The 27505-nt window shown below is 54.0% G+C and overlaps 7 protein-coding genes and 1 non-coding gene across 8 annotated transcripts; 3 read left to right on the plus strand and 5 right to left on the minus strand.

Moving 5' to 3' along the window:
• Nucleotides 1-2173: 2173 nt before the first annotated feature.
• On the minus strand, nucleotides 2174-4865 carry LRP88_11927 (transcription factor domain-containing protein; the record flags this gene model as incomplete). The annotated part of the gene is made up of 2 exons (XM_083248336.1): nucleotides 2174-2945; nucleotides 3301-4865. The coding sequence occupies 2 exons, from the start codon at nucleotides 4863-4865 to the stop codon at nucleotides 2174-2176; spliced, it is 2337 nt and encodes a 778-aa protein (XP_083095766.1).
• Nucleotides 4866-7268: 2403 nt separating this feature from the next.
• LRP88_11928 (mitochondrial 37S ribosomal protein uS4m) lies at nucleotides 7269-8960 on the minus strand (the record flags this gene model as incomplete). The annotated part of the gene is made up of 3 exons (XM_083248337.1): nucleotides 7269-8219; nucleotides 8277-8822; nucleotides 8922-8960. 3 exons carry the CDS (start codon nucleotides 8958-8960, stop codon nucleotides 7269-7271), a joined length of 1536 nt encoding a protein of 511 aa, XP_083095767.1.
• Nucleotides 8961-9326: 366 nt separating this feature from the next.
• On the plus strand, nucleotides 9327-12280 carry LRP88_11929 (uncharacterized protein; the record flags this gene model as incomplete). Its single annotated transcript, XM_083248338.1, has 2 exons — nucleotides 9327-11791; nucleotides 11842-12280. The coding sequence occupies 2 exons, from the start codon at nucleotides 9327-9329 to the stop codon at nucleotides 12278-12280; spliced, it is 2904 nt and encodes a 967-aa protein (XP_083095768.1).
• Nucleotides 12281-12436: 156 nt separating this feature from the next.
• On the minus strand, nucleotides 12437-14129 carry LRP88_11930 (L-lactate dehydrogenase (cytochrome); the record flags this gene model as incomplete). Its single annotated transcript, XM_083248339.1, has 5 exons — nucleotides 12437-13504; nucleotides 13554-13829; nucleotides 13881-13918; nucleotides 13974-14007; nucleotides 14064-14129. 5 exons carry the CDS (start codon nucleotides 14127-14129, stop codon nucleotides 12437-12439), a joined length of 1482 nt encoding a protein of 493 aa, XP_083095769.1.
• Nucleotides 14130-15059: 930 nt separating this feature from the next.
• Nucleotides 15060-18187, minus strand: LRP88_11931 (BRO1-like domain-containing protein; the record flags this gene model as incomplete). The annotated part of the gene is made up of 4 exons (XM_083248340.1): nucleotides 15060-16169; nucleotides 16220-17368; nucleotides 17422-17845; nucleotides 17910-18187. The coding sequence occupies 4 exons, from the start codon at nucleotides 18185-18187 to the stop codon at nucleotides 15060-15062; spliced, it is 2961 nt and encodes a 986-aa protein (XP_083095770.1).
• A 3628-nt stretch (nucleotides 18188-21815) lies between these two features.
• Nucleotides 21816-21911, plus strand: LRP88_11932. The gene has a single exon. It is a non-coding gene; the product is annotated as a tRNA-Glu (tRNA).
• Nucleotides 21912-22901: 990 nt separating this feature from the next.
• On the plus strand, nucleotides 22902-24033 carry LRP88_11933 (uncharacterized protein; the record flags this gene model as incomplete). Its single annotated transcript, XM_083248341.1, has 2 exons — nucleotides 22902-23943; nucleotides 23996-24033. 2 exons carry the CDS (start codon nucleotides 22902-22904, stop codon nucleotides 24031-24033), a joined length of 1080 nt encoding a protein of 359 aa, XP_083095771.1.
• Nucleotides 24034-24794: 761 nt separating this feature from the next.
• Nucleotides 24795-27263, minus strand: LRP88_11934 (uncharacterized protein; the record flags this gene model as incomplete). Its single annotated transcript, XM_083248342.1, has 1 exon — nucleotides 24795-27263. The coding sequence occupies one exon, from the start codon at nucleotides 27261-27263 to the stop codon at nucleotides 24795-24797; it is 2469 nt and encodes an 822-aa protein (XP_083095772.1).
• Nucleotides 27264-27505: the final 242 nt, after the last annotated feature.

Consider the following 27505-nt stretch of genomic DNA (forward strand, 5'->3'; position numbering starts at 1 on the left):
CTCTTCGTCTAGAACCATTCAACGACTAGACGGGGTGGGGACGCGAGAGTTGGTTTCCACAACCTCATGGCGTCAGTTGCGTCCGGTCCAGGCAAGGAGCTGCTGTATTCCACGCTTGTGTCTGTTCTTCAGCAGCGAAGATTGTTTAGTCGACTCGCACGAACGAACCAAAGCGTTCCTCTCAGGGTCAGGGTCTCTGGACTTGGTGGCGTCTAGCGCGTCCGTCGCCGCCGACCTGACGTTCGGCTCCATCTTAACCGAGCCCCGACGCTGGAACCAATTTCCAGCTTGTTCGTTCGCACCCAAAAGGAGCGAAAGCTTAAACGGCTGAGCGGGGAGGATCTGACATTGATTTCTCGCTGGGTTTCATCGCATCGTATCGCCTGCCTGACAAGGCCCGATAGAAGAACTAAGGATCGTCGCCGCTCTGGTTCCATCGCAGACCCGTTTCGACTCTGGGCGTGGCAGCCCTGAACAGAACATTGTGCGGAGCCATCCATCCCCATATCCGCGCGAGTGGTGCATGGGTGAGAAGAGGGTGTGGGAGGCCCTAAGATTGTCCGCCGCTATCCATCCCCGGATTTTCACGATGGGGGATCTTCCGTACTCAATTTAGTTTCCATCGAGGCTGGGAAAAGAAAAGATTCATCGAGGGGAAGCTGGTAAGTGTGTGTGTCCAAGCTTCAAGTGAGACGCGACGGAAGAAACCCCAGACTTGGTACAGTACGCGCCTTCCTTGATGGGATGTCAGTTGGGGGCTCCTTCCCCCAAACTCTTAGATCCAATCCAACCCCATCCCCTCAATTCCGCTGATGGAAGGCGCTTACCAGCAGGTCGCTCAGATCATCACTTCCTTCTTCATTCATCTTCCCTGCCCGACACCAACGCAAACTCTTCCTCTTTTCCATCTCGACCACCTCTCACTAATGACTTTTCCGAACAATACACCGAAAGAAGCTCGCCCCTTGTGTAACCTGCTGTTGTTGGCATGGTCGACGCCGCACTCGCGCGCCAATAGCATTGCGCATATGGCCCTATATGGTCTGGCCTGGCCTGGACATGCAATTCCCCCCGCACCCGCAACTCGACCTGCGGAATTGACGGATACTTGCGGATGGATGCCGGCGCGGCACACAGGGTAGCGACATGACACCCTCTGCAGAGGCCGCTGGGAAGGGATAGGATGGCCAGAGTCTGTCTAGGATGCGAGCTCCAGCGCCTCGGACTGTCCAGTCATCCATCACAAAACCCCCAAAGCTCATGTTCTGACGGATGGCGCGCCCACCGCCGGAATGTCCTGCTTGTGGCGCCGACACCATCAGTCAATCCACGGACGCCGGCCCGATTTCCCCACACTCCTCTTAATGCGCCTCTCGTGCATCCTTGCAACCTCTCCAACCAAATCCCGCCAACCCTAGTTCAACGGCGCGACAGTCACGAAGCCCATGTCTTCTCTCATGGCATCGTTCAACCTCCTGGCCGTGACCTTTGTCGTGTGTGTGTGTGCCGCACAGCCCCTGCCACAGCCCAAAACTCGAGTTCTGATGCTTTCTCAGCCAACTGTCATGATGTGGTTGCTCGTGCCCTGTTCCTAGTTACCACGTGCTTGCTTGCCCAAGGGCAACCTCCACGATTCTGACAAAGCTGCGTGTAGCTAGTTACAAATGCTTCGTGTCCGATTACGAGCCTACATGTGTGCTGCGTATCATACCCAATAGAGCGCCGCCTGCATGGTCGGTCCGCCAGCTTTAAAGTGCCATGACACGCCCGCGTTGAGTCTCCAAGATTGCAGGTATTTTGCAGGAGAGACTATTACCTTTCAGTAATATCATACAGACATCATATCCGAGAAAGAGAGCTAGCAACATAGCACTCTACATCAGACAATATGATGTGAGTGACGCCCTCTAAATGCCTCGGTTATGCTACTTTTCAGGGGCCGACCACACGGCACCGTGATACTCATCCAAAAAAGCCATTATTGATTGTCTAATATACCTGAACTCTATCGATCCGACTAGCATGGGTATTTCAACTCGAATATTCCAATTTGAAGTTGATGCCTTTGACGGCAGAGTCCAACTTTCTAACCCCCAAGAGATTCTGTATTAAATTGAAGTGGCCGATTCATTCGTCATTACTCGCAACAAGAGAACAAACAATGTCCCATCCGTTAGTCCAGACCAGGGAGCCACCCGCCTCCTGATAGTGTCGCCCCTAGCCCATCAAATGCTGCCATCTGGTCGTTGACCTCGTTCTGCATGCTAGCATTGCTCTCTGGGTTGCTAGCAGGCGTATCTTGGTTGCTAGAATCGCCAAACAGAAACACTGAATTGTCCTGCCCGCTGTTGGCCATCTGCCAGGCTTCAAAGCTTTGGTGCCACCTCGCGCTATCATTCAAGAACCATTCTTGGCCGTCCATCCTCATCGGCCGATTTGAAGTTGGTTGGTTGCCAGAAGACATACCCGGGCTGCTAGTCGGTATGCTATTGCGGTTGACAGATCCAAACGTTGGTTGGTAAGATGGCATCGACGTCGATACAGGGACAGGTCCCCATCCACCTATCGAATCGGCACAGAAAGCTAGGTTGGATCCGTTCGCCGACATGCCTTGTTGCTGAGCCAGGCCAGCATTCGAGAGCGGGGCACTCGTCGTCATGGGATCCGTTACAGAACGCTGTGGTTGCTGTTGCTGGATTTGTTGCATGGGCCGGGCGAGTTGTGTTCGAGAGTACTGAGTCAAGGGGCTATAGTCGCCTCCTGTCTTGAGGCCCAGGCCACCATCCGAAAGCGGCGAAGCAGCCATATTCGATTGAGGTGAAGGAACATCAGACGTGCTGTAAGTTCCGTACTTCTCATCTGCTCGTTGAAGCACAAATGCAGCGTCCTCAGGAAGTTCGCAGTTCCACTTCCTAGCGAGAACGCTCAGGATGGTAAGAGTCCGTCTTGCACAAAGCCAATCTTCAGCAATCTCTTCGAGATGCTTCACTCCATGCGTGATATCTCTTCTGGCGATTTTCTCGGGGAGGTTTAGCAAGTGAATTGTGCACGCGCTATGCACCATATAAACGGCGATGTTGCAGATCTGGCGCAGGTTCCAGAGTTTCTTATATAACCGGAGAAGCTTTGAGATGGCGCCTGCATTTGCCGTGCATATGCGCCGAGGTGAAACGTGCGGCGGGAGGGGAGAAGCCGCCGGGGAGTATTTCAAAAATGGTCGGAAAAGGTGAATGTATTGAAGATGGAAGAACATGCTATATATGGTCAGTTATGCCACCAAGTGATCAACGTTCTACTCACTGCATGAGGAGCACATTTGGTAATTGCCCATCCTTGGGCTCAAACTCCTTGGGAAGCTCCTTTCTCCATTCTTCCAAGCGGCGATGCAACTCGCTCAGCTTCTTGAGCTCCACGGCTTTGCCACTGGACTTGCCAATAGTGCTCGGATGATAGAAGAATGCGAGCAGATCGCTGCTAATCTCGGAAAGCTTCGACATCTGGAGGGCGATGGCTCGGGTTCTTGACGGTTGCTTGAACGACTGATCAAACCCGCTGTCGGTGTAAGGTGACCACGATTCAGCATCCTCGTCAGGAAAGACATCAAACTTGGAGACATTGAAAGAACTCTTGGGAATCTGCGGGAGTCTTCCAAGATAGTTTGACCAACACTTGTCGAACAAATAACAACCCCAGAAGGTAATTCGCCTGGCATCGATCTCGTAGTCGCTCATGCGTTCCTTGTCAAGCTGGCCAACGTCCAGGTTTAGGCCAATATCTTCTGCCATACGGAAACTCATACCGCTGTATACCCAGCCTTTTGCTTCACGGGCGCAACCAGCTTCCCGGACCGACATGAGTGCTAGGGCCTGGACGGTAACTAACCGTGGTTTCTCGTATTCGTCGTTTTCGACAATCAAGCGCTTCGCCTCAGCAAAGAAGTGGTCACCCTTTGTCCGGTTATCACCTGGTGTTCCATAGGCTCCAGCAACGCTCGTGAAATGACATCCAAGGGCAAGCATGGCGTTGACCAGTAGCGACGAGCAATACGTAGTACCCCTCCCCAACCCAGCCTTGCCTCTCATGAAATCCCGGAAGAACATGGTCTTGGAGAGAGTAGTAAAGTAGGGGTAGTGCCAGTTGAAGTACATGTTGATCAGGTGAGTGATGAGTTGAGTGTCCTGAGTGACGCGAGTCCAGGATGTTATGGGGTCCTCTCCAGATACAAATTGTTCCGGGTTTGGATCGGCTGCTTCGTCATTCGGGTCACCCAGATAGATGAGATGAGATGTACCACCGATGAAGCGAACAGCGCCATTCTCGAGTCTCAGCTCACCCATCTTCCGAGCGAGATCCCTCTCACCCTGCACAGGCTCTGTGGTATAGTTGTCATTCGAGTGATCCAAGTCATCGTTGTCCTCATTTTCTTGCTCCTGTGGCTCCGGTGTTTGTTGCTGCTTGAGAATCTGCTCAGCAACAGCATCGAGGCTGTTGCAGGTTCGGATCTTGTGGACAATTTCGGGAACTTCTTCCTCCTCCGCGTTCAGGATAGCTTCGATAAGAATCTGCAAAGTCGAGTTTCGAGCTTTCATGCTGTCGACCTTTTCACGGTAGACGCCCTTGCGCCGATGATCCGAGTTGGGATCATAGACACACTCAGTACCGTAAACACTAGAGCAAGCTGCACAACTAGGAACAGCTCCGTCACACTTGGACTTGCGTTTCCGACAGGCGATACAGGCTGTGCTGACGCATCGCCGCTTCTGGCCCGAAGGATCGGCACCTCTGCGTGACTTCTTCCGTGTTGTGCCCGGGTTGGGGGCCGATGGGCCGGGCTGCTGCGGCGTGCTTAGACGCGGCTCCTCCATGGTTTCAGTGATAAAGCGCGCTGCCAGGGATGAGATGTGGGCAGGCTATGTGAGAGAGGCGCCAGAGGAGATGAAGGATGAGAAAGACCAGCTCCAAGGCGATGGTATGACGCGATACTCAAGATGCGCTGGTTGTCGGGAGAGGCCCACACGAGCACCCGTGGGGGACTAGGAATCAGGGTTACGGGGCGAACGGGGATCAGCAATTAATCAGGGAGCTAAGCGAATATAAACCCGTCGCGGTTGGACGGCGATCCGACGGTCGGTTGATGCGAATGAAGGCAATGAGGTTATTTGAACCGGAACGTAGATAGGTGCTAATCCGTCCCGCGGTTTAGTGCTTGGTAATCAATCATGGTTGGGCCCAGAGGAGTGAAGGGGTCAGGCTGTCAAGTCAAAGCGAGTACCGAGAGAGGGAGGCGAGGGGTTCTTCTTAGTATTGTATCAAGGTGACGCGTGAGAGGCGACGAGCGAAAAGGATGACGAGTAAGAGTTTAGGGCGGGGACGGAATCTTTTTTGGGAGGATGAAAGATGAGATGAGACGGGATGAGATGAAGATGGCAAAGGCCGAGAACGGCGTCTGTGGAGGTTGATGGCAATTGGACGTTCGACGAGAATCCAGAACCAGAGTCGAAAAGAAGGAGGGACCCAGCTGGGAGAACGTTGCGTTGTGAGGAAGGAACCTGACCTTAGGTACCTAGCCCAGCGTGGAGGAGGGCTTTTTTCCTGCGCCGTGACAGGGAAACTGCTGGATGGGTCCCGCCTTCCGAACCCCTCTGGCGACTCACAGTACAAGGTGTTATGTAACTGGTTGTGCCGTGAGCCACCACCTAAATCCAACTCCCTCTCACTGGAACACTACTAACTCGGAGTGGCTCGGTATCCGGCTTCTTGGGGAGTGAAGCCAGCACTCCCGTCCTCAAAACACCAGGCACAAAAGCCCTGCCTACGAGGGTACAGATACAGCAGTTCCCCCAGATGCCCCTCCCCGCGATACCATCCCAGTGGGACAAATGCCCATGCAGCTCATATCTTTATCGATCGGATCAGCCAAGGGTGTGGCTCCTCTTCCTAGCGCAACGGGGGACCCGGGATCCCTGATAACAGAGGCAGCCCTTCTTGATAAGGTCGCATCAACGCCCCCAGATTGGCTGCCATGGACGTATCAAGAAGCCTGGAATGTGTATCAGTTCGGCATTTGCTGCTGTCCTCTTTTCTCCCCCTGAGCTTGATTTCTGTACCGAACGCTTCCCCATCCGTGCCGCCCCGTGGCGCGCATCGAGAATCAACCTGGGGGGTCCCGCACTCTGGGGTTCTGGTGTTGTCGAGTCGTTCATTGAGAGAACCAACAGATTAACCACGAGAACATTAGACCATGTGAGCCCAAACCTTGCTACCTGATATTAAGAAGAAACAGTCCAATATTGGAATCTCACAGCCTCTGAGAGGTCCAGGAACGACAAAATTCAGCCTCCGTCCAGAGCTGCCAGATGTGGATCATGCACTAGGATCCACAGGGGCAAACTCACAGAGAGCCTCATACATCCAGCTCAGGCCATGTCAAAGGCGAGGTCACCGAGGTTTGTGATCTCGGGGACTAGAATTTGCAGTATCTAACATGACCATGCTTTACTTGGCATAAGACAACTTGGTAAAATCCTCCGAATTGTTTAGTAAAACAAGGCAGAGTCGGCGACATGTTGTTTCTCTATATCAACTTCCAATGAGGCTCCAAGTCGTCTACGGGTACTTAAGCGAGGTATACCGCCTGCTTAGGTTAACCCAACCCCAGTGAAGGCATTTCCATGTTATTATGGCACTAGAAATCCACTCTTAAACCGCCTCAGGGGTCCTGTTGACCACGTTACACACATGGAAGCTACTTGGATAACAGGTCACTCACATACCTTCCACCCATTACACTTTGGGGAGCCTTCAGTCATCATTACAATATTGTTTGGGCGTGCAGCATAATCCTTTGTTGATTGAGGTTTCAATAGGGCTGGTTTCAGGCCGTCAAAGGGAGATCGTTCGTTGTATTGGTGTGGGTTCTGTGTCAGGCCACCATGAAATCTGGAGTCATTGATCAACACCCTATTCCGTCAAGTCATTTGTCTCATGATATTTCGTATAGGCCATTATGGGAGCATCTGGCGTGATAGGGATGCTTAAAAGCCTGGACACGTGGCACTTCGGACTCGTAGCATACACAGCTCAACAGTTGCTCCAAGTTTCAACGCTTCAAGACTTCATCCACACTTTGCATGCTTTTAACAGTGGTGATACATACAAGGTACATCCGGCTGTCTACCGTACACTCCAAAAGATGGTATATTACACGGGCGGCCCCATCCACCCAGCAGCCAGAATCCTCACTCATAAACCATATGCTATCATTTTCTTCAGCCCCGTCCCAGGTACCAGTTGTGGGCCAGCTGGCTGGTCAGGTAGCTGAAAGGCGTGGGAACCTCGGCCATGCCCTTCCTCGCCACGGGGTGGCGCAGGTAGACGGCGGCGCAGATGTTGGGGTTGACCTCGAGGTAGCGAGGGATGAAGGCAAAGGCCGACATGTAGGGGCGGGGTCGCCAGGGGGTGGCATAAGGCTTTGAATCGTCGATGGGGTTCTCGGCGTCCCTCCTCATGATGGCGGCGAGACGGCGGATCTCGTCCTGGGTAAGGTCTTCTCGGGCGAGAATGCGGGCAGCACGGGCACGCTCTCGGTCGTCCTTGAAGCCATCCATACCCTCCTCCAAGACCCTTGTCTTGAACTGCAGCTCCTTCTCTTCCTTCTCTTCTCGTTGAAGCTTCTGCTCCTCGGTCTCCTCTGCGGAGGGGGCGGGGTCAGCCTTTCGGAAGCTCTCTACAGAGCCCAGCTTCTCAATCTGAGATTGAATCTCGTTGAGGAGGTCCCTGGCGCTCAGCTTGCTATCCTCTGGCAGAGAGAGGAAACGCTGAGCAGTGTCACGGAACAAACGGAGCTCCTTCTTCTGCTTAGCCGATAGGTTCTTGAGATCACTGCCACCCTTCAGAATCTCTCGAGCCGTGCTTCGAAGGTTCTTGACACGGCGCCATTGGACCTGCATCTCAGCACGTTGCTCGTCGAGCGATTCGTCGGCGAGCTGCGCATCGCTGGGCTTGGCAGACTCTCCCTCCTTGGCAGCCAGATGCTCCAGGATTCGAGAGCGCTTGTTTAGACCCCACTCCTTGGTCTTATCCTCCTTGTTCTTGAGGGATTCCCTGATCTGCTTGACCGACTCATCGGGCTTCTTTTGCTCTCCAGTTCCATACAGAACCTTCTCAACCTGGACTTGGAACATGTCGCCAGGGTTCAAGGCATAAGACGGGTGAACCATCTATCACATAATGTCAGCAATTCATATCAGATTTTCCAAATATCATCAGAAACCCACCTTCTTGCCATTGACCTTGACAGCGCCGTGAATAATGAATTGGCGAGCCTGTCGCACGCTACTGGCAAACATGGCGCGGAAAACAGCTGTGTCGAGTCTTCGCTCCAGGGGCGCAAAAGTCATTTGCATGTATGGCGTCATGTTCTCAAAGTGCTGAGACAGCATCTCGTTGACATCGCCATAGCCAGATTTCCGTTGAGCAGGATGGGAGAGACTTCGGACCTTGGTGCTGCCTTGGGAGACTCGGGAGTAGGACTCGGCCGTCACCTTGGAGGTGGTCAAGCCTGAACCACGACCAGCCGCCTGTTCGGAACCATCATTGGCGGCGAGATACTCCGGGGGGAGGTCGACGGAGGAGAGGAGACGTCGGGAAAAGAGTCGCACCCATTTCTTCTCGGGGATGTGCTCGCCGTGGTAGCCTCGGGTTTTCGACTTGGCCGCCCACTTTTGCTGGAAAAAGGTCGCTCGGCCCTTGACGAGGGGCTCTCGGCCGGCCGCACGAGCGATATTATACAGATTGTACTTGTTCCATGATTGCCTCAGTTTCTATATCGCGTGGGTCGGTTAGCCGATGCTGGAATTGAGAGCGGGCGCAAAGCGAAATCGGACTGAAACTTGTCAATGGAGCAAAAGAGGCCAACGTACTGGGCGGTTGAGACTGTAGAATCTCCACGGCTTGCGCATCTTGACGAATTGAGGCCCACGGTGCTGGGAACTGGGCTCGTCTTGGTGAGCTTGAGGAGCCAAATTTTTGGTCTCAAGCCGATTCTGGGCCAACGGATTATCCCGCCGCTCCGATGTGAAGTTGGTGGTGGGCGGAATGCTGACATAATCGAGCGCGTGAGGGCCAAAGGTACGTATCTTTTCGATAGTGGGGCAGCCATGGACAGGAGACGCGACTCAATTAAACACGACGCGTCGCTAACCCGGAGACCATCTTGACTTGCTTGAGAAATGGGCCAAGCCCACCAACACCAACAACCGCGGATTGTTGTTTCTCATTTTGACTGTTGATCTTCTCCTTCTTTTTGTGTCTGAATAATATTCAAAATGTTGTCTGCTTCTTCACCCATCACCTTCCCCAAAAGCTCCCCTCCTCCCCCGAAGCGCGCCAAACCCCACGACCATGGCCCTCCTAAACCCAAAGCCCGAACTGGACCATTTTTGGTCGATGACGACGACTCCGACTCGAACGATGATGTTGAAGAATCTTTGGATACACAACCTCTAGCGAAGCGTCCCAGGATCGAGGATCCCCAAGAGAAGCCTTCACAGACAAGCCCTGAAGTCGAGTCAACAACGGCAAAGCCCGTCAATGACCCTAAGTCAACACCAGAGATCATCGACGTGGAAGCCCGACGACCAGTATTCCCAGTTCAACAAGATCTCTATTCCACATCTATTTTCAGCAGACTGTCGTCCAAATCATTCACAGTTAGGACATGCAAAGGCAACACGACAACGATCAAGGAACGAAAGACAAGCTCGGCACCCACATACGAGTCAATGGTTGCAGCTCGGTCAAAGACAAAGGAAGGACGAGCGAAGAGAAGCTACTACGGCATCGATATTCACAATCTCATGAGTGCAGCTTCCGCTGAAATCGCTGCGAAGAAACAAACACGACCGCAGGAGCCCAGTGTGCCGGTACAGTCGATCGAAGCTCCAGTAACAACCGGCAAGAAACCTAAACGAACACTACTATGGACGGAGAAATACCGAGCGCGGACTTTTATGGATCTATGTGGCGATGATGGTACCAATCGACTGGTTCTGCGCTGGTTGAAGAAATGGGATCCCATCGTGTTTCCAGGAGCGGCCAAGTCGAGGCCATCAATCGCAAGACGGCCGGGAATGAAGCAACAAGACGAAGAAGAGAAACCGCACCGAAAGATTCTGATGCTTACGGGACCCCCCGGCTTGGGAAAGACGACACTGGCACATGTATGCGCCAGACAGGCTGGCTACGAGGTTATGGAGATCAACGCCAGCGACGACCGAAGTCGTGATGTCGTGAAGAACCGGATTCGGACAAGTTTGGGCACAGAAAGTGTCAAGACGGTTAGCAACCGCAAAGACGGTGATGGGCCCCAAAAGGTGGCCAAGCCTGCGTGTGTCGTGGTAGACGAAGTCGACGGTGTCGTGTCGGGTTCGGGAGGCTCAGGCGAAGGTGGCTTTGTCAAGGCGCTTATAGACCTTGTTCTTCTGGACCAGAAGAACTCTTCAGGGGCTCCGGCGTCGAACCATCATGGGCGCAAGAAGAAGGGTGATGACTTTCGACTCATGCGTCCCCTGATTCTCATCTGCAACGATGTCTACGCGCCCGCACTTCGACCACTCCGACAGTCGGGTCTGGCCGAAATCATCCGTGTCGGCAAGCCCACCATCGACTCAGTCGTTGGTCGTCTCAAGGCTGTTTTTGAGAAGGAGGGCATTCCTTGTGACAAGGACGCCGCTCGAAAGCTCTGTGAGACAGCATGGGGTATGACTAGTGGCATTGATGCCAAACGAGGCGCCGAGAGCACCGTCGAGGGTGACCTTCGAGGTGTCATGGTGGTTGGCGAATGGGTCGCAGGACGCTTCCGAGCATCGCCCTTGGATGGCTCAGGTCGGCTTACTCGACAATGGATAGAACGCAATGTTCTCCAAGATCTTGCCAACGGCGCTGGCGGTGCTCGTGGTATTGGCCGCGGTGGTGTCAAAGACATCATCTCACGTCTGTTCCAGGAAGGTGGCGGCTTTCCCAAGCAGGCGATGAACTTTTCAGAACCCAAGACAAAGCACGAGCAGCCAAAGGCGGAACTGGGCTTTGGCGAGTATCAGAAGAAGTATGCCATGGAGCGTCTACGGCAGATGATTGACACGAGCGGCGAGATCAGTCACATCATGACCGAGGTGTTTGCCGAGTATCCCAACCGCGAGTTCAACGATGATCTCTACCTGACAAAGCCTAACCAGGCATATGAGTGGCTTCACTTCCACGATACTTGCCAGTCACGGCTGTACTCCAGTCAGGAGTGGGAACTCTCGCAGTATCTCAGCCAACCTGTGCTGGCATGTCATCACCTATTCGCTTCACCGAAGCGGTATCTGCCCAGTATGGGCTACGACCGTCGTTGGGGTGGTGAAGCTGAGGAGGATACCGCGCCTCCTATGCCCTTCTCGGGCCCTCGCGCCGACTATCAAGCCAATGAAGCTGAAAGACAGAACCGGGCCCAGCTTCAAGCTTTGCAGAGTCAACTTACCCCCACGCTCATGCGATCGTTCCGCAGTGCTGAGGATGTGGCTGCTGAATTCCTCCCATACCTGGTGCGTCTTGTGTCCCCTGACGTCAAGCCTGTCGTCGTGGGTGGAAGTCAGGGGACCACGGCCAGCGTACGCAAGGAGAGCGAGCGTGCCATGGTTAAGCGTGCGTCCGAGGTACTCGCCGAGGTGGGAATTTCCTTGCAAAAGGGTAAGATTGAGAGTGAATCGCTGGTCAATCGGGGGGCGCAGTACGTCTACCGAATGGAACCGTAAGTCATGTCTCCTTCAACATATGAATCACCGCTAATCCTGATTATAGGGATCTCGACACTCTCGCCACATTCGAGACTGCTGCTTCACTGCTCCTCCCCTCAGCGGCGCCTACGCGCTACGCCGTACGACAGGTTCTTGACCAGGAACTTCGCAAGACGAATGCAGAGCGCGAAGCACTTGCTCGTCAGGCACGCTTCCAAGCTGGCAACACCTCAGGGCGGCTTGAGAGCCTGACCAAGGCTGCCGAAGCTAGGCACAAGAAGATTGTCGAGGAGGAATCTGCCAAGGACGCATCATCCGTCAAGCGAGACTTCTTTGGCCGCATCATTGTGGCAAGGCCAGTTGTAGAGTCTGGCAAGGAGAGCACGGAACAGAGGGCGCGCAAGGCGGAAAAGGAGCGCAAGGTGTGGGTGACATACCATGAAGGGTTGAATAATGCTGTGAGGAAACCCATGTCGTTGCAGGAGTTTATGAGAGGTCTATAAAGAATAAGGAACAAAGGTGCATAGGTAGCGAATGAGATTTTTTATCAATATTTATATCAAGACGCTCGTGTATTCTAACTGTTTATACATCTATGCCAACACACATGCAGCAGTATCCAAGAAATGTTAACATGGCTCATCAAAAGGGAACTCTCTCTACAGCTTGGCCTTGGGCCTCTGGGCCGGCACGGCCAGGGGGTCATAGACTGTCGTCGACAGGTTATCAGAGGGGATGGAGGAGTGCTGGAACAGACTCCGCGTGTCAAGGAGGCCGGGGTGAAGCTCGTCGATGCGGTTGCAGCCGATGAGACGCATGTTCATCTCCAGCTCATCCTTAAGCAGCTGCATGGCACGGTCGACACCAGGCTCTCCGTAAGCGCTCATGGCATAGAGGAAAGGTCGGCCGATACCGACACCGCGAGCGCCCAAGCACAGCGCCTTGAGGATATCTGTTCCACGACGAACTCCACCGTCGATGTACACCTCGATCTTGGAGTCGAGGCCCCTCTCCCGCAGGACGGGCATCGTCTCGGCGAGGATCTCGACGGCGGAGCGGGCAAACTCGAGCTGACGACCGCCGTGGTTGGACAGGACAACACCCTGGCAACCGTACTCGACGGCCTTGAGCACATCCTCGACACGCTGGACGCCCTTGATGACGATGGGCATGGACGTGATGCTCTGGAACCAGGGGATGTCCTTCCAGCTCAGGGCAGGGTCGATAAAGGTCGAGATAGCGCGGGCAGCGCCCTGGCTGTTATCCGTGTCCTGACCCTCCTGGACGTGCGAGCCGGGGTCGGTGAACTTGGAGCGCATGTCCTTTTCACGACGTCCCAGCTGCGGCGCATCAACAGTGATGAACAGACCCTTGCAGCCACGCTTCTCAGCATGCTGCACAATCTTGCGCGTAATATCACGATCCTTGTTAACATAGAGCTGCAGCCACTGCACCTGATCGCCAGAGGCAGCGTCGATGATCTCGTCGAAAGAGCACGAGGCGAGGGTCGGGATCATCTGGATGATGTTGTGCTTGCCCGATGAGCGAGTGAGCACAACCTCGCCCTCGGGGTGGCCCAGCTTGCCGAGGGCCGTGGCGGTCACGTAGACGGGGATGTCGGTCTTGTCGCCGAGCATGGTGGTGGTGATGTCGACGTTCTCCACGTCAACGAGGATTTGAGGGCGGAACCAAATGCGGTGAAAGGCGCTGTGGTTCTCGCGCATAGTCTAGACAAGTTAGCATAGCTTCAGAAAGCAGAAGCAAGGTAAGCCGTACAATCTCGTCATCGGCGGCACTCGAGTAGTATCCCCAAGCCGTCTTCTTCATGACCCTCCTCGCCACGGCCTCAAAGTCGTGCAGGTTGTAGCACTGCGACAGCAGGGGCTTCTGCTCGACGCGCTCCAGGCGCGCGGCCTCGTCGGGGTCCTCCTCTTTCTCCTCCTGCTGGACGGTGCCCATGTCGACGGGGCCGAGGTGCTTGGAGGCGTCGAGGTACTTGTCGAGGGTGTCGGGAGGGTGGATGGGCTCGTACTCTTCGGTGGCATCTTTGCCCTGCGCATGTTAGAGAAGTGTACTGGAAAGATTGAAGGCGCAAAGACGTACAGCGTATTTGAGGATAATCTTTTTACCTCCAGGGTGTTCTATAGCTCTGTTAGTCCATCTTGTCTCCCAGAGTCTTCCCCTTCTTGACCGTACCCGGCAGAAACTCTGTCACATCATACGCTTTGCCCTATCGCCCCAGTAAGTAAATCATTCGAGCGCAAGCACGCAATCGCAGCTACTAACGTGAACAATGACCCAGCACGAGTCGGCATTGTTGTGCTCAGCAACTTCAGCGCCCTTTAACACCATGATGAAGAATAGTTTTGCGTGTGTAGAGAGGTACGGGTCTGGTCGCGATGCGCAAAAAAAGGCAGTGGCAGGACGAGAAAGGTGCTGCCTTTGGCCCGAGGTTGAATGACGAAATGCTCGGCTCTGGTGGTCCAAGGGTTGGTCGGCGCTGTTCAATTGCTGAGGTATCCAAACACACAATACAGCTAGCAATGATGATAACAAAAAAGAAGAAAAGAAAAGAAAGAGAGGCAGAAGCAGGAGCAGAAGAAGAAGACCCAAAAAGGGACAAGATAGCCGCGCTGCCTCCGGACCCGGACCTCGACTCTAGCGGAACCGACTCGGGAGAGCAAGCAGCAACAAACGGCGGAAACAGATGGCCCGCTCTTGCGGGGGAGGAGCCCCACTCCCAGACCCCAAAACAGCCACTAGAACCACCTGGATTAGCACCTCTAGCGGTGTCCCTTCAGTGGGCTCGCCGCTAGAGCTTAGCGTTGGGGGTCGCAGCTCGGCCGTCGGGGCAATGACGTGCGGGGTGCAGCCGTCGAGCTACTCCATAAAAGGGTCTTGGACCGCACCCCGACCTCCTCTCGGTATAAAGACACGCGAAGGCGACTGCAAAAGCCACCGAGGCTATTTATTAGTTACGTATACTATGCACCGCACGGCTCGATATTGCATTGCATGTAGGGCAAACGTGGGTTCCGATTTGTCTACATGTATTGCTCAAAGTCAACTCCTGCCGCCCACTGCAATGCTAAATCGCCACAACTTTTCTCCCTCCTCCTCCCTCCCACCCATCTCTTTGGCCGTCTCCCAGGTGACGATATATACTTGTCCCAGTCAGCCCCTGAACATCCACTTTCAGTGCCTCTCAAGTGACCAAGTACCCATGAAACCGCCGAGTGATCCAATCCTCGTGTCCCTTTACTTCCATCATCCATTCATTCATTACTTCCATGCGTTCAAGCCCGCCCATGGATCATGAGGCTGCTGTTGCGCTGCCGACTGGGGCGCCGCGCTGGTAGGATGCGCGCTGTTTGGAAACTCTTGGCTTCCATAATGGAACGTCTGCTGGGGTCCCAACGGAGGCGGACCTGGGGGAGGAGGTGGCGGGACGAATCCTGGAGGCACGTATCCTCCCTGCGTCTGTTGAGGTGCCGCCGATGCTCCGTATCCGCCGAATGATTGATGCGCCTGGTGTCCAAACGTTGTCTGGTTGGGAGGTGGTGACGCCGCACCTCGATAACCACCCATCGAAAACGACGTCTGGTTCGGTGGCGGAGATGTCGCGTACTGGCTTGGGTTATACGTGGGCTGCACAAACGTATTGATGGGGGCTGGTCCAAACGACTGCGTTGTGGGTGCACCACTGAAGTTCTGGTATCCTTGCTGCCCTGGCATTGTTTGCTGGTTCGGCGGCGGCGAGCTGGGCACCTGATACTGCCCTGGGAAGCTCGACTGCGTGTATCGAGGACCCTGTCCCTGTTGGAACACGGGTGCTGGTGTAGGTCGGTTCGTGGCTTGAGGTTGAGGTGATGCCGACTTGCTCGGATCCATCGACATTCGGTCCATGAGCTCTCGAAGCCTCTCCCGCTCCATCTCGGCATGCGAGTTCTTGCTCGTCGACCGATCCTGTTCGATCTGGTTGAGGAGTTGTGCGCCCTCCGATCTCCGGTTGTTGACAAACGTTTCGACGTTCTTTTCCAGGCTCTCCACCGTCTCACGCATCTCCGAGTACCAGTTCTTGGCGCTCTGTAGTCCTGCAACCAGATCCAGGAACTCCTGGTATGCCCGCTTGTACCGGTTGATGACGGACGATCGCTGTCGCTGAATTGTCTCGTACTTGTTCTGCTCCGACTGGACCCGCTTGTCCTGCAGCAGCTTGTTGAACGTGCTCGTAAGCTCCTTCATCAAGGCCGACTGCTTGTGGTTTGCCTGTATCAGTCGGTTCTGGTGAGGTCTGAACTTTTCCAATTCCTGTTCAAACAGTTGCGTCTCGTAGTTTGCTATCGACTTCTTGTTGAGGATGAGAATTTGGGAGATGTCGTCGTTGTGAGCCTCGTCAAGGTCAGCTACAGTATCGAGCTGATTGTCAGTGATGCACTCACCTTGTCCTTCAAGTCCTTTAGCACCTGGTTTCGCTCCCGCTTGATAAGATTGAGCTTCTTCAGGATATCCTCAACCTTGTTGATCTGATCCATCACGCTAGGTCCCTCATCGAAATCGTCATCCAACAGGTTGGGCTCACCGCCAGCCGGGCTAGTTGCGTTACTTGACCGCGCCCGTGCCTCTGCAACAGCTTGCTGGAATAGTCGGTCAACCTCACCCGTCTGGGCAGCCCGCCTCATCTCATCAAAGTCCATCTCGTTTTGCCGCAGCTTGCCTGCCAATTGGTTGTCGCTTCTCATGGCTTCGTCGAGGGCTTCGCGATAGTTGCGGATGTCGCTTCGGAGTGTCGTCGTCAACCTCGAACTGGGCTGCTGTGTCCACTCGGTCTCATATTTGGAACGCATCTTCTCGCACACACCCTCCTCCATATCCAGCTGCTTAGTACTCTTTTCCAGGATCGAGATGATGGACTCCTTCTCCGTCTTGAGGGACCCAAAAATGGCCACTGGGTTCTCATGGTCTGAAACATCTTCGCACCATTGCCGGAAATCTTCGTCGGGCAAAATATCTTGATCGAAGCCGCCCTTCAGCACCTGCAATGCGCCAGGTAGCCTTAGATAATCCAGACTGGCAGCCATCTCGCCGTTGGCTGTATCCACTCGCTCCGTCTCAGCTCTCACCAACTTCGCCTTCTCCTCATCATACAGACTCGCAGATTCCGTCACGGCAAATGGGACGATCTTTGAGAAGAGATCGGGACCAGTGATGTGCTGGATGTCTTGGCCGGCATATAATTCGCTAACGGGGATGGGCTTGGCGGCTGGCAGCTTGGCAACAGCTTCGAGGCTCGCTTCGGCGGGTACTTCTTGGTGGTAGATATAGTCGTTGTCTCTCAAAAGGCTCTGCAACTGGTTCTGTACGGTTGAGTGATGTCGCTTGGTTACTTCTTGAAGTACACCGCCGCACTCAGCACTAAGGTTAGAACTCAAGGGCGTAGAGCTGGGGAAGTTCCTTGCAACTCTTTCAGCCTCTTTTGCTTGAGCCTCAGCAACCTGCAATCGTCCGACAGCGACGCCATGCTGGCCGGCTTCGTCGTCTGTCATGGCTTGATAATATTGCGCCATGGAGTTCAAGAGGTTAGTTTTGACCTATGCTTGTCAGCTTAGTTACGCTAATATCATTCTCAAGGCATTACCTGAACTACCAACAACCACACTTTTTCGAAAATAGCCTTGTTCACATTTTCTTGCACTCCCTCAAGAGCCTGGCCATACAAATATCCAGCCTGGGCAGAAAGTTTGGCGAGCAAGCCAATCTTTTTCTTGTCTGCGATCTGCTTCTCGAGAAAAATCTCCTGTGCTTGGGCAAGCATAATGTGAATAAGGGTCTTGACAGTTTCTCTGCTAAGGTCGGACGAAGGCGCGTGCAAGAAGTTCTCATTGATGTAAGTGAACATGCCGGCGGAGGCCTGAAAGTTACGGTAGGCCATTTTGAGGCCGGACTCCTCGGCTCGGTCTTGCATGGCGGCATGGCAGGAGAGAATAGCCGAGATGTTGAAAATGATGGATGCTTTCTCAAAAGCAAGAGAGTATTGCGCTGTGGACTTGTGGGTAAAGGCGTCAAACCTAGTCACGACCATGTTAGTATATTGGAATGCATAGGCCAGGAATGTCGTCGAAAAAAGCGCACCATGTAAAAGAGATCTTGATATGTTGTTCGTCGACGGGAAATCGCAGGTCCAGAAGTTCAAGCTGGCCGTAGTAACGGTACAGCATATCCCTCCCAGACGTGCTGTCATTGCCAGCGCCTCGAACGTCTTGTCTCAACCGATTGAGTGTGGCACATTCCTCCGCGTAGCGCTCTGGGTCGTCGCCATATGTGTCGCGGATATAGCCTTTGAGGGGCGCAATCCAGTCAATCTCGTTGGTGGCCTTGAGAGGCACCGAGATCATTGGAGACTGCGACATGACAGTCGACAGCTGGAGCGCAACCGAATAGACGAAAAGGAAGCTTGTTAAGGGCGAATTGAAAGCCCGACGAGTTGTGGCCGGGGAGCCAAGGGCATGCGGGTTCGCGGGGAGGAATCGGGAGGAGGTCGCGGGCGAGAGGTCGGGCGGATGCAGGTGATGGTTGCAGCTGAGCTAAGACTGAGCGACCCGAAAGGACGGACGGGGGAATGACGAGATCGGGCCTCCCGGGAAGCAGGGTCAATAGACGGCTGGTCGCGGAGAATGCGACCCGATCTAGGTATCTCTCGTAGCAGTAGCGTAGCGGGAACGAGTCGGCGGGTCGTTGGACGATGGATGATTTGGGGGCGGTAGCGGGGGACAGGCCGTGACGGGACGGGAGCTGCTGAGCTTGAAAACGAGGTGCAGCTGCGCCGTAAACAGGGGGCGTCAGGCGAGGCACCGAGGTTTGTGGCCTAGGAGTAGGTACCGCAGGTCGAACACAGGCGGTCTCGAAGGAGGTTGTGAGGGTTGGAGGGGGAGGGAGAGAGGGATCGATCAAGGTCCGAATCGAGGTCGAGGGTCGAGGTTGACTTGACGGGGAGCGGGGTCTGAACTGGACGGGAAAGTGACGAGGCCTGGCCCAGGCCCAGTTGGCGCACGGCGGTGACGAAATAGTTTTTGGAAAGGGTAGGGGTAGGGCCCCAGACGCTGGACCTTGGCTGGAGAATGTCACCGGGGTTGGAGGGGAGGAAAAGGGAAACGAAAACGCCGCATCGGACGAGAACGAGAGGGCAAGAGTCCAAGTTCTTAGGACACGGCGCGTCCAAGGAAAGGATGGGAAGCTCTTGGTTGGGTTGCCACGAGCTGGAGGCCAGCTGGAGCTTGACTCTGCTGGTTGGCTGCAACCTTCAGTGGAGGGTGCCCTGAAGAGTGAAGTGGTGAGGCTTGGAAGCGCCAGAATTAGCAGCCCAGTCAAGATACGGTAACCGCCCATTGCCCAGCCAATATCTAAGCTTAAAGATGCATCGCACCGCCCTCTTCCGCGTTCCCTCAGAGATTCCCACTAATTGGGCTCTTTTGCATGTCACCAAGGCCTCTCCGCATGTATGTCCCTCAGTCAGGGTCAATGGATCCCAACCACCATGCCCTCTCCAACCCATGGCCCGGACATCTAAATCTCCACCCGGCTCCCCAGGGCAGGAGCTTTTAGTGCCTAATCACACTAACAACCGCCTGACGGTCTGTCCTAGGCTCAGATCCTGCAGCCAGTAACGTCGCCGAAGTGCCCTATGAGCCACCTCGTGTCCCGTGCCTCGTGGCTGGACCTTTCCCGCCTTGTCCAAGCCTCTCCTTCTTAACCGCCCGCCAACTTCCTCTTCCTTCTTCATCACCGCCCATCATCCGACGATGGATGCCATTCACACTGCCACAACTTGAGCTAACCACGCCGTCTCGTTTCTTTTGTTTCAAATTTTATGGCATACAACGCATTGGCTACGTGGAGAGTGCGCAACGCTGATGCCTGTCGAGAAACCGGGCGACGTGGTGCCGCGTCACTTGAACCTCGTATCTCCAGGCATCACAATTCATGATGAAAGCCATGGCCTCTCTACCGTCGTCTCAGTGAACCATCACTATTGATTCTGCGTTCTTTCACCTCAAAAAGCCTCACCAAGCCCATATTTACCGACCTGATCAGCAACTGCAGGGAGATCCCTTGACCGGCCGACCCCATCAATGACATTCGCCTAAAGTGCGCCTCCGAAAGAGACCCGTCACTTTTCCAGACGCCAAGCCAAACAACTTGCCGAGAATCACATCTTGCAATCCGGACGGAGCATGTATAAACATGTCGAGTTTTCTATCCATGTGCCCCGGAAAGAAGGCCTCAGCCGCCTTAAGCGCCCTGGTCACACCAACTCGAGAGCGCATATTGAATCAACATGAACAGTTCATCATGACTGTAGCCTTTACACTCTGCAGTTGACAATACAGGTTGCTCTCGGCGGTTGCCCGGTCCCCTCTAGCAAAACACGCTACCTTGTCCCACCAAGACAACACCGCCATCTCGCATTATCACGGCACAGCCCCGGCAGGCCACTTGACCTCCATGTTTCAACAATCACGACCCGTCCTCGATTGTCTTGCTCTCGACATCGTTCACCCTCGTCTGATGACTCGGAGCTAATGCAAGTGACACTGGCCTCATCCCAGCCACGAACACAGTCCCACGTGTTATTGGCCCGTTCCATGACCGCCAACACGGGGTCCCGCCCCAATCCGCAACAGCGAGCGGCCCGCTGCTGCAGGGGTCCTGCTCCCTCTCAAAGGGTCGCCGCGGCCTATTATGCGGCCGCATCTCTGATCTCTTGCGTAAGTGGTGCCTGCGGAACGTGCGCCATGGGGGCCGAGATGCGGCCATGATATAAGACATCCGACGAACCTCGATATCGCACCGGACCCTTTCGTTTAAGTGTGATGTGACGACAACAGGAGATGCTCGGCACGTATCACGATACTAGGGCATATTACGCGGGCTCTACCCATGCGAGCTGGCTATCGTCATGACGGCAGATGGGTTTCCCTGCGGGAATCGACTGACAGAGTTGCATCAGCCCATACCCCAGCCAGCCACGGCTCGCTTGTCACACCGCAAACTGTCAAACACCGACCGCTTCTAGTGATGTGATTCAAGATTGGCGACGGGGTTATCCCCATCCCGTCGCCTTCGCCGAGCTGGGTTGCTTCAGGGTGCCTCGTCCCAGTTAAAACCCGTCCAGCATTCAATATCCACGTGTTGCGATCCAAGGTCAGCTTGCTACGTATGGCCTTATAATGACTCGAATATCAACTGTCATTGCATGACCCAGGGTCCTTCTATCTCATCGAGTGTCTCGGAGTAGTTGTCCTGGTTTGATTCGTCGCTGGGAGCCGGGAAGCAGTGGGGTCATGTTGCCTGGTACATGAACTGACGACATGCTGCTCCACGGGACGTCATTCAGCCCAGAACTTGCGGTGTTGTATGCATCCGTTCTTATCAGGCTTAACCAAGAGGGTTTGCCCTGTCTAAATGGGTTGCTAGTGCTCCTGCGGATAGATGGATCATGGTGAATATAGCAGAACCGATGCTCTTGGCAGAGATACGGTGTGCTTTTCAGCTTTTAATTGATGGGAAGTTTAGCAAGAATATCCTTCTAACTAACCTCTATCCAGAGACTATTTCTGGCTTACAGCACGGCTGAAGCAATACATGATACGTGAATTTGAAGCTTGCCTCGTTTCTATAGATGATGATTCCATTCAAGTTATAGTTATCGGAATGTTCGATCTGACTCGAAGGGCTGCTAGCATTCGCTTACGGTTCAAACTACAAGCTGCCCGTACATTTCGACTGTATGGAGATTAACGAAACGCTGCGGTGGCCCGGCAGTGGGGCCGATAGACCGGGACTTCGAACGGAGACAGGCCAGGGAACTACTTACTAAAACTCTACCTATGTCAAAACTCACTCACACTCCTGCAAATCGTATCCACGATCTCTTAGAGGGCAGGGCGGAGGGTTTGATGACTTGTTCACATCTCCGCTGGACAGACTGGGCAGGATTCTGAGTTGCCAATTGCAGCCCCGGCTCTCAACAATCCGGCATCCGGTATGGTGTAGTGGCTAACATTTCGCGCTCTCATTAACTCAGTTGAGAGATCCTTATCCGCGGAGCCCAGGGTTCGATTCCCTGTACCGGAGTGACGTCTTCTTTTTGCTCGTCGTGTCGTCGTCTAGTCGACGGATTGGTTGACTGTCAGTCTGTCGTCTGTCTTCTGTCTATTTATGATCTTGTCCTCTATTCCATGTAGTTCTATGCGCTATAAGTCCTCTTTATTTTAATGCAAATGAGAGTCTTCTATAATGCCGGCTGGCTATGGGATATATACATAGCGAGCGGCAGCCGCTTGTTTTGACCTAACTCCGTTCCTACTCACCAACAGTGAGTTGTGTTTTATTCTAGCTTTTCTGTCAAAGGCACCCCCCTAACTTGTAAATACCATCAAAGTTGTCTGGACATGACAGAAGAAGCTATCTGTTAAGCTGAACTCGACCCGGCTGTGTTGACTATGATCAACCACCGGTGTGCCTCCTAGCTTGTGTTAATCGTGAATCTGCAGAAGAGCTTCATTGCCGGCAAGCTACTTAAAATGACCATGTGAACAGGCTTAAGCTTGAACCCGAGCTATAGAACAATATTTCCAAGATTTACCAAGCTCTACCTAGTTGGAGTCTCCCACGCATGAGTAGCTTACCCTAGAGAGAAACAGCTAGATCGATGTTCATTTACAGGTGAAATTCTCCTCGCAGGATCATGTTTGAGACTCGAGTATCTATAGTTCCCTAGGCCCCTAGATGTGGCCTCGATGGTCAAGTTCGATATATGGTGGTTGAGTTGTTGTGGCTTGTAGACATGGTAGTGATCCTTTGCTGTGCAGGCAGTTCAGTATATTGCAATATCCCCTTATGGCTCGCCCCCCCCCATAAAGTTCTCACCCACTCAATAGGAATGAAAAATAAGGTAGCGGGCCGTGGCATAAAATGACGAGAGAAGAGGAGTATGATGAAGTCATCGGATGTAGCAAGAGGGGCTCCCAGCTCACATCCATAGCTGGCGAAACTTCACTCCAACAACACTTGGCACTACAACCTTGAAGGAAACTAAGGAGACCCTGAGGCCAAATACGAACAATGCCACAAGAAATTGCAATCCGCCGTTTCGCGAAAGCGATGCACGTCGTCTACGGCAACTACGACAAACTGTCCGACGCTGATGCCGAAAGGTGGGTCCCGCCCGATGATCCCGGAGCCGGAGGCCACTGCGGCCGGTACCTCTGGACGGACGCTTTCGGCGTCGTGAATTTGATTACTCTGTTTGAAACAACAACTACACAGAAGTATTTAATTTTGGCGAGGCGGCTCGTTCAGACTGTTCATGATGTGCTCGGCCGCACGAGAGATGGATCAGCGAGACTTCCGGGTGCGACGGATGAGGAGCCGTTGAAGGGTGGGTTGAGAATAGGAAAGATGGATGCGTCGGGGAGTGACGGAGATGGTCAGTATCATCATTATCTGACCCTTTGGATGTTTTCCCTGAACCGTCTCTCATGGGCGACCGGAGACCCCTCCTTCAATGATTTGGCGATTCAGCTTGCAAGATCGATTCATCCTCACTTTGTCTTTCGGTCCTCAAACAGGCTGAAGATGGTCTGGAAGATATCCATGGATATGCAAAAGGTTTTGGTACCCTCTGAAGGCCATTTGGACGCCGCAACGGGCTACGCCATCTACAGAATGATTCAGGAGGCGGCAGTGAGACAAGGTCGCAAGGATCAAATGCTCAAACAAGAGATCAGCGACTACGAGCAGATAATGAGCCGAAAGGGCTCCGTGACTCCAAGCGGTGATCCATTGGATTTGGGAATGGGCCTGTGGATCACTCACTTCTACCAGAACGAAGAGTGGGCGGACACCTTCACCGAGGAAGCGCTGGAACTCGCCGACCAGATCTTTGACGGCGACTCTGCGGATATGAGCGGTATTGCTTCCCACAGATTGGCGTTTAGGGAGTTTGGCGCTTGTCTGGGAGTTCAGTGTGTTGGGGCGGATGAGTCTCTGAAGACTCAGATTGACCAGTTGATGGGCTTTTGGGAGAAGCATCTGGAGCAGCATGATAGAGATGGCCTGAGGCCTATTTCTCAAGTCATGTATGCGGCGGCTCTGATCCCAGGAGGTAAGTCTCTTTGACTCTGTTAAATCGAACATTGTTGACCCATGGTCTGCAGCATTCCGGAGAGGCTTCATTGTTGGCAACGAGCCGTGAGCTTGCGTAAGGGAGGGGTGTGTGTTTGCGTATTTGGGTATTCATGCTTTTTAGCCTATGCTGGGCGATGTGTGAGCTTAATGACATCGGGATGGGGACGGGAGAGCTGAATAATGAGGTGAATGAATGTAATGATATTGTACTTTGCTGGCCACACTGGGTAGAATGATAGCACATATTAATCTTCATTGGCTTTTCAGTCATGACAGCCGAGAGAGGGGTTGTTAGAACATCCATGTGTAGACATTGTGAACGACTTTATGAATAGTGTTCGACTTGGAAATCACGGTTTAAGCATAATCTAAGTGTATAGTATCAATTGCCTGGAACTCGAACTATTGCCACTTTTTCACATTGAGCTTCACTACACTCAATATTGGTATCCATATTTCAAGAGATTTTTAACATATAAAGTTCTTATCGAGGTATAAGTATACATCAGCAAGCACAGCCCGCCGTCATGCTCCGTCTAGAGAGGTATTCCATCCAGGTTTGGTATCTAAAAGGGGAGTAACGAGACATTCTCGCAGACTCGTACAGAAAGAAGAAAAAAAGAAGGAGCAAAACTCCACGCAACTGCTATAACCAACCGACCACAAAACCAGACCGTTCCAATAAAAGAAAATCAAGTACAGGCCGTGTGCGTCATTCATAATTCCCACGCTCGTATGGTATCTTTGAATCCTCCACTCCCATTGCTATCACCACCCCTTTCCCTAGCCTTCTATGTGTTTCCAAGTCAGGTCAACTGACAGTCTTGCTTAGTCCTGGAAGAACTTGACAATCTGCTGCAGGTCGCGCAGACCGACACCGTGCTTGGGGTAGCAGATGTAGACCTCCTCGCCGAGAGCGCCAAACTTGGATCGGAAGCTAGCCTTGCGACGGAGGCCCAGGCTGTCGACGATGGATCGGTAGGTAGCGGCGAGGAAGCGGGCACGGAGACCGCCGACATGCTCGCCAGGTGTGAGTCTCTCAGAGACACCAGCACCGAAGGTGACTTGGCCAGTGACGCTGGACAGAGCGTGGCCGATGAGAACCTCAATGGCACCGTTGACAGCGCCGGGGAAGTCCAGAGCCCACTTGACTTGCCAGCCGTGGCGGGGAGCAAGCTTGGCGAGCACCACGAGGGAGAGGACCTTGCCGTCCTTCTCAGCAGCAAAGTACCGTCGGTGCTCCATGTCAACCCAGGGGCGGACCTCCGTCAAGTGAACCTGCTTACCCTTGCGGGAAGCCTTCCACTCCTCGATAGCAGGGTTGGCACGCTTCATAAAGTCTTCGTCGGCCTTGACCTCATGAATCTTGACACCCTCACGCTCAACACGGCGTGCCTTGGCGGCAAGACCAGTGATCTGCGAGGGGTTGTGCTTATCAGCATCGACGCGCTGCTCCTCAGTGCAGGACAAGCTCCGCCAGCGGAGCTCGGAGGCGAGAATCTTCTGGACTTCATAGGAGACGAGCATCCAGACAGGGGTCAGGCGCAGGTCAACGGTGACGTGCTTGACAAAGGCACGGATGACTTCCTGGTACTGGCTGCGGTCGCAAAGGGGATCACCGGTAATCATGGCAAACTTGTCCTGGGGAACCCAGCCAACAGCAGCGCCAGTCTCGTGTCGCCAGATCTTGAAGCGATCATCGAGCCAGGATGTGTTGGAAGCGTCACCGTAGTTGGCAATAAGCTTCTCCAGGGCGGGAGGAGAGTCGGCGTGGTGAGGCTTAGTAGTATCAGCCTCAGGGTGAGGCAGACCAGGAGCCTTGGTTGGGAGAGACTTGGGGTCACGGTGGAAAAGAGAGGCGTATCGCACATCGCCAAGCTCAAGCATCCAGGCGACGATACGCTCAAGTCCAAGACCGGCACCGGCGTGAGGAGGAGCACCAAGCTCAAAGGCCGTCAGATAGTCTTCCATACCATCCTCAGACATGCCAGCGGCAGCCATGTTGGCTCGGAGCTCTTCAGCATTGTGAATACGCTGGCCACCAGAGCAAATCTCCTGGCCTCGGATGAAGATATCGAAGGATCGAGTCCACTTGGGGTTTTCGGGATCCTTGGCGGTATAGAAAGGACGAGCGTTGGCTGGGAACTTGTCAAGGACGTAGTAGTCAGTGTTGTACTTTTCGCGGACGAGCTGTCCGAGGCGGATCTCATCAGGAGTAGAGAGATCCTCTTCCTCAACGTCGCGGCCGTCATCGCGGAGCATCTGAAGACCCTCGCTGAAGGGAATAATGGGAGTCTCATCGAGCCACTTGAACTCTCCGCTGGGCCATCGCTTGCGAATGACCTCGAGCTCTCGGGAGGAGTAGACAGTCCTGAAGACCTCCTTCAGGAAGATATCGATAAACTGAATAACCTCATGGTAGTCGTTGTCGATGGCCATCTCGAGATCGAGGCCAGTGTACTCGGTAAGGTGACGATGAGTGTTTGAGTTCTCGGCGCGGAAGACAGGGCCGACTTCAAAGACGCGACCAAAGTCGGCAGAGATGGACATTTGCTTGGCGAGCTGAGGGCTCTGAGCGAGGAAGGCTCGGCGACCAAAGTAGTTGACGGGGAAGACAGCGGCGCCGCTCTCGGTGGCAGCGGGCTGAAGCTTGGGAGTGTGAATCTCGACAAAGCCATGTTGCTCAAGGGTGTTTCGGAACACGCGCGAGACCATAGATCGCACGCGGAAGAGGGCCTGGTTAGAGGGATGTCGAAGATCCAGAATGCGCGAGGACATGCGGTTGCGGAGGGTCTCGGGAGGCTTGTAGTTGCTAAAGGGGAGGTTCTGAGCAGGGTTGACGAGGTGAACAGAGCAGATGTCGACCTCAACTCCAGAGTGCGTAGCCGATCGGACGGGCTGTGGGGGCTGCTTGAGGATACCTGACACTTGGACGAGCGACTCGGAGCTGATCTTGCGCACCCACTTGACGAAGTCGGCGTTATCGGCATCGCGGGCGAGGACACCCTGAACAGAGTGCGTCTGGTCTCGGAGGAGGAGGAAGTCAAGCACCTTGGACAGCGGTCGCTGAGTCTCGATACGGGCTCGGAATGTGACCTCGGTGCCGATGGGGAGAGAGTCGAGCTGGGCGACAGTGTTGATCTCTCCCGGGTGCACCGGCCAGTCGGCGCTCATGCTAGTGCGGCCGCTGTCGAGAGAGGTTCGGCTGCTGCTAACGGCGGCATCTCGATTGGTCGAACCATCCATGCTCGACCTGGCCGAGTCCCTGTTGTGGAGCTCGACGCCGCTGTCGCGCATGTTATTACGGAGGATGCTGGCGGTGGTCGAGTGTCTGGGCGGTGACGTGACGGTGCTGGTGGTGCTACCGCTTTGGGAAGTCGCGACGGCGACGTTGGTGTTTTTATTCGCCATCCAGGGCACGGGGCTGTGGATCGACGTCGGTGATGATGTAAGGCTTGCCTCGGACAGAACCGAGTCTATGGTGGTCGAGTCGGAGGAGGAGATGGTGGAGGAGGCGGAAACAGAAGTGAATGCAGATG

The sequence above is a fragment of the Fusarium phalaenopsidis genome (assembly GCF_050370095.1).
Source record: "Fusarium phalaenopsidis strain FUZ10S chromosome Unknown contig_32316, whole genome shotgun sequence".
Lineage (NCBI taxonomy): Eukaryota > Fungi > Ascomycota > Sordariomycetes > Hypocreales > Nectriaceae > Fusarium > Fusarium phalaenopsidis.